Raw genomic sequence first — 5527 nt, 5'->3', positions numbered from 1 at the left:
TGCGCTCATTGGGGGATAGGTCGGGATTTGTGGGCGCGGTCTGCATAGGCGGCTTCCGGTTAGATTTCTAAGAGGCAGGAGTCGTTGACATTAGGTGACGGGAGATTCGTGATGTCCGAGACTGACCCGAAAACCGTGCAGGACCTGACAGAGCTGGTGAGTGGGCGTCAATTCTGCTCAGTGTATAGGCGCTGTGGTCCCCGGGGGCCCTCAGTCTGGGGCTCCGCTCTGTGTGTTCTGATTCTGGGGCTCCGCTCTGTGTGTTCTGATTCTGGGGCTCCGCTCTGTGTGTTCTGATTCTGGGGCTCCGCTCTGTGTGTTCTGATTCTGGGGCTCCGCTCTGTGTGTTCTGATTCTGGGGCTCCGCTCTGTGTGTTCTGATTCTGGGGCTCCGCTCTGTGTGTTCTGATTCTGGGGCTCCGCTCTGTGTGTTCTGATTCTGGGGCTCTCTGCCACACATTTGATTTGTCCCTTTATGTCTCTTCAGGTCCAGAATCTTCTGCAGCAAATGCAGGACAAGTTCCAGACCATGTCCGATCAGATCATCGGGAGGAATATCCTGGTTTATATATAGAGGCTGCAAACCAGCACTGTAGAGGTCTTGTTAGTGTCAGAGAAAGTAGTAATTAATGTTTCAATGTACTGACAGCAAGCTAAGATCTTGATAATGATGAAGTCTAGTAGAAAGCTTAAAGATTTTTTTTTTTTTTTTTTTTAATGATTTTACCAATGGCCCTGATGCTGTAATCTGCTCCTTTTTTGGTCAGGATTTTATGTTCCATGTTGCTTTCAGTATTTAGGAATTTTCCATGTATTTAAATGTGACAGTGGGCACCTAGAGTGATAATATGAAATGGGAATTGCCCATTTAGTCCACTACTATTTTGTGGACCCTACAGCCTAGGCCTTCTGTACATTATTCATCCAGTCCTTGACCTCCAAGCTGATGTTTTACACTTAAAGGACACCTGTCATCAGGTCTGTGTCACTAGTCCTGTCACCTCTACCTGTTGGAGCAGCTCACAAGGATCCCATCCCAGCCTTTATCTAGTTATTTCATACATTAATCATTATTAAATCATCTATTCTTTATCATGTAAATGAGGCTGGTCACATGGTCAGAGGCAGTGATGTCACCCCTGTTACCCCTCCCCTCTCCTCCCCCTGCTCATGTCTGTGTGTAATGTATAGTAAAGCATGGCTAGTGTGTGTGCTGCATCTGCTGACATGCTGCATCCTCCTAATATACAGGTGAGAGACACAGACATCAGCTACACAAGTACCTGACATGTTCTGCTGTAACATGGCTGCCTGGAGCTGCTGTATCTCTCCTAAACACACACACAGGCTGCAGGGGGCGTGGCCACCAGCACCAGGAAGCACATCATTATACAGCCTCACACCATTATACAGGCTGTCAGTCAAGCACTGGGGGTGTGGCTGTGCCTCCCACTCATGAATAACGTGGACAGCACGAATATGCTAATGCTTCATTGGACATTTCACAGGTCATTTGCATACAGCTTTAGGACCTCATTGCTTAGGTTTACAGGCATGTAGAGGGACAATGAAGGGATAGAGGCAATGCTCTCTAATGGCAGTTTATGAAAATATATTTAGTTTAGGAGGGTTATTTTGCATGACGGGTTCTCTTTAAGGCACATTGGATGTAGCAGTAATATAAACAATGTGTATGATTTCCATACTGCAAGATTCCATGGCATCAGAGGATTGACCTGGTGAACTGTAATTGTATCAGATGAAAGAGTCGCTGAAACAAGCAAGCTTGTTCTGGATTAACCAACCCAGACGATCAGCAACTGAACTGAGCTCAGCATGGCAGTTCAGTACAGCTGCTCCACGTCCAGGGTGCGGTCACACGTCGCATTTAACGCATGCATTTAAAAACGCATTGCCAAACCTGAGGAGAGATTTGCCTAATTATACAGTTGTTAAACACTTGCATTTACAAAACAAATGCATGTGTTAACAACTGTTTAATTAGGCACACCCTCAGGCCAGTTATTCCTGCAGACACACAGAATAAGATCGGTGTAATAAAGTTGTAGGCAACTAGCCTAAAACTGCTATCTAGCTATTGATCACCTATTTAAAAAAAAAGATACTGCAAAACGCCTGTCCCGGTGGGGAAAGAGGTCAGATCTTCTCTGTGGTTACAGAGGGAACATAGTTTGTATGCAATCGGTTCTTGGTGAAAAGGACCGTTTAAGTCTCTACCAGCTAACCTTTTGCTCAGTGCTGCTTTGGTGGTTGTGCTTGTTCTTGGGCTACTCTAGAGATGTCAACAGAAAGTCAATATACATATTTAAGTATTTTTAGGAGTTTGGGTCATGTAGCAGAAAATCATTGTACAAAAGTCTGCTGATGCTAACAAGGTAACCGAATAGCAAGTGCAAGCTTTCCATAATTGCAGCGGTGGAGAGAAAAGACAGTAGCAGGCAAATATAAGATTTATTAAAAACTATGAAATTACTATTCTGTATTTATTGGACCCTCAATCTCCTCTATTTTATTGTTTAATACCTTTACATTTTTTTTCTTGCTGTATGGCAACTGTTTATGTTCCTTAACTGACTCCTCACTCGATGATATGAGCACTCGCATTGATGACCTGGAGAAAAATATTGCTGACCTCATGACTCAGGCGGGTGTGGAGGAAGAGGATGGTGCTAACAAGGTTTGTATCTTGGTGTATGAGAAAATTAGCTGCAGTAATTCAGTATAAGCTTTTGATCTCCGGTCACATGACCCTCTGCAGTGACAGGGAGCGTGATTTGGCCATTCCTGGACAGTGCTTCCCTGCACACAATGCCATCTGCAGCGTCAAGCTGTCAGTGTGACGGGGTCCGATGTTATTAGTCCCCTGTTCCATGTGCCCCTGAATACAGAGTGGTGCCTGCAGGAGGATCACCCCCCCCTCCCCCTTCCCCAAAAGAAAAATAGAACATTTAATATTTCAGTCATCATTTGGGGTGTCGTCCATAATTTACTCAGTAGGTTGAAATTTCAGAGGGCACAAAAGTTATTTGTGAAATTACTATACAGGCGGTCCCCTACTTAAGGACACCCGACTTACAGACAACCCATAGTTACAGACGGACCCCTCTGCCCACTGAGACCTCTGGTGAAGCTCTCTGGATGCTTTAAAATAGTCCCATATTGCAATAATCAGCTTAAAATTGTCTGCAATGAAGCTTTATTGATAATTCTTGGTCCTATTACAGCAAAAAAATTTGAAACTCCAATTGTCACTGGGGCAAAAAAAAAAATTGTCGGGAACTACAATGATAAAATATACAGTTTCGACTTACATACAAATTCAACTTAAGAACAAACCTACAGTCCCTATCTTGTATGTAACCCGGGGACTGCCTGTAATTGTCTATTTGTATACAGGCAGTCCCCAGGTTACATACAAGATAGGGTCTGTAGGTTTGTTTTTAAGTTGAATTTGTATGTAAGTCGGAACTGTATATTTTATCATTGTAATCCCATCCAGAACTTTTTTTGTCTCTATGACAATTGGATTTTAAAAATGTTGGGTTCTCATAAGAACCAGGAGTAACAATAAATATCAATTACAGACACCTGTGATAACTGTTACAGCTGATCATTGTAGTCTAGGGCTAAAGTACAGTAAATTACCAAAATCCAGAGGTCCGTTTGTAACTAGGGGTCGTATGTAAGTTGAGTGTTCTTAAGTAGGGGACTGCCTGTATAGGAAACATGGCCTGTAATTACTTTCTTGTATTAGTAGCACTTATCCTGGGCACTGTGGTCTGTCTGCGAAATCCAGCCACTGCATTCTATTTTCCACGTATCCGTTGCGGTCTTGTTCAGACAGCCCAGTGCATAGTGCTCATTCATTACTGTGCATTATACTCTAGACTCCTCCAGTGATTCTTGTTCATACTCCAGGTCATTGGAGAGGGGAGGGGGATATTTGTGCAGTCAGTTGCTGGTAGCATTGTGAGCTTAACTCTGGACTTCCGTTCTCTGATATTTCTCTTTACTTTTTATTAGCAGGCTGCCAAACACTGAGCAGAGTGGACTCAGATTTTCTACCAGCAGCGCACAGGACGACCAGATCATTGTCCTCAGTATTTGGTGTAATTTCTTAGCTGTGTTGTATATTTAGATGGTTCGTTTTGTATTTTATCCATTTTTTGTGAACTTTACTTATTTTTGTTTTCACATCTGCAGGAAAATAAATGGGGGAAAATGTACTACTTTTTTGTGCGTATTCATTTATTTTTTCCGGTAGGTGGCCAGTCTGCTCCTGTAACATCAAAGGCTGATGGTGTCTGTCATCTTAAATGGGTTTTGTGTAGGAACAGACAGCCTAGTCTTATAACATCCAGTGGGATATGTTTCCAGGGTATGGTTTCTGCCCTTATCCTTTGCTTAGTAGTTATTGTTAAATTAACGAACTGTACACGCTGGAGCTCCCCCTCCACCACCTTATAAAGGGGCACGAAGACAATTTTCTTAAATGTACTCAGGATAACAAAATAACACATTCTCTAATTCACTGTTAGTATCTATGAAATGCTGTATTTATGTTAATATGTCACACAATTGTGGTTGAACCTGGATCTTCTGAGTTAAGGGTTGGCAGACATCATGTTTTTCTGTCTGATACAGCACTCTTGAATTTTAAAAAAAAAAAATCCTTCCTTTGCACCTGCTCTGTAAAAGGTGCAGATTTGTGCCTAAAAAGTTGCAAAAAGAGTGATACATAAGTGAAAAGTGGCATGGAACATCTGGGGGGAAAAAAATCTAACCACACTGTCAGCTCACAGAACTAGAGGAATCATGAAGTGTCTGCTTAGAAAGACCCCGCCCACACTGACCATCACTGAACAATAGGAGCTAAAACAGCAATAAAACTGAGAAATTGTAAAGTAAGGGGTTAAAATGTATCACATCACCAAGGGATTGAAATTTGAGAATTTTTTCTTTTATGGACAAACCCCTTTAACCCCATAACGCAATAAGACGTACCTGTACGTCTTGTTGCGCATGGGGGAGTATGAAGAGGACTCACAAGCTCAAACCCAACAAAGATGGCAAATGTCATTAGTGTAGTCAGGCACTCGCGGTTAGTTGGATATTGCTGAATCTTATGTTGTATCAAATATCACCTCTGCTATATTCTTTGGGTTGGTATGATCACGGTTAAACCAAATTTATATAGGTTTTATTTGTATTTTAATACACATTTGTTTAATTTTGGAAAATGTATGAAAAAAATTCACCATCTTCTGATGCTAATAACTTTTTGATGAACTGTGTAAGATGTAAATTTTTTTTTTTTTTTTTTTGCGAAATGAGCCTACGTTTTCATTGCTACCATTTGTAGTGATGTGAAACCTTTTTGATCACTTTTTATTTTCTTATTTGATGTAAAAAATAAATCCGTTCTGGGGTTCACAGCGGCCAATAACTGTTTTTATATTTTAATAGATGGGGGATTTTGAAACCTGGCAATACCTAATGTGTTTTG

At 41.7% G+C, this 5527-nt stretch overlaps 1 protein-coding gene across 1 annotated transcript; it reads left to right on the top strand.

Moving 5' to 3' along the window:
• On the top strand, window positions 1-4247 carry HSBP1 (heat shock factor binding protein 1). The gene is made up of 4 exons (XM_072117020.1): window positions 1-156; window positions 488-554; window positions 2604-2698; window positions 4045-4247. Exons 1-4 carry the CDS (start codon window positions 112-114, stop codon window positions 4060-4062), a joined length of 225 nt encoding a protein of 74 aa, XP_071973121.1. The 5' UTR covers window positions 1-111; the 3' UTR covers window positions 4063-4247.
• Window positions 4248-5527: the final 1280 nt, after the last annotated feature.

Source organism: Engystomops pustulosus, chromosome 7 (genome assembly GCF_040894005.1).
Source record: "Engystomops pustulosus chromosome 7, aEngPut4.maternal, whole genome shotgun sequence".
NCBI classification, from domain to species: domain Eukaryota; kingdom Metazoa; phylum Chordata; class Amphibia; order Anura; family Leptodactylidae; genus Engystomops; species Engystomops pustulosus.
The sequence above is the reverse complement of the archived record's forward strand: the minus strand, read 5'-3'. Positions and strand labels throughout refer to the sequence as shown.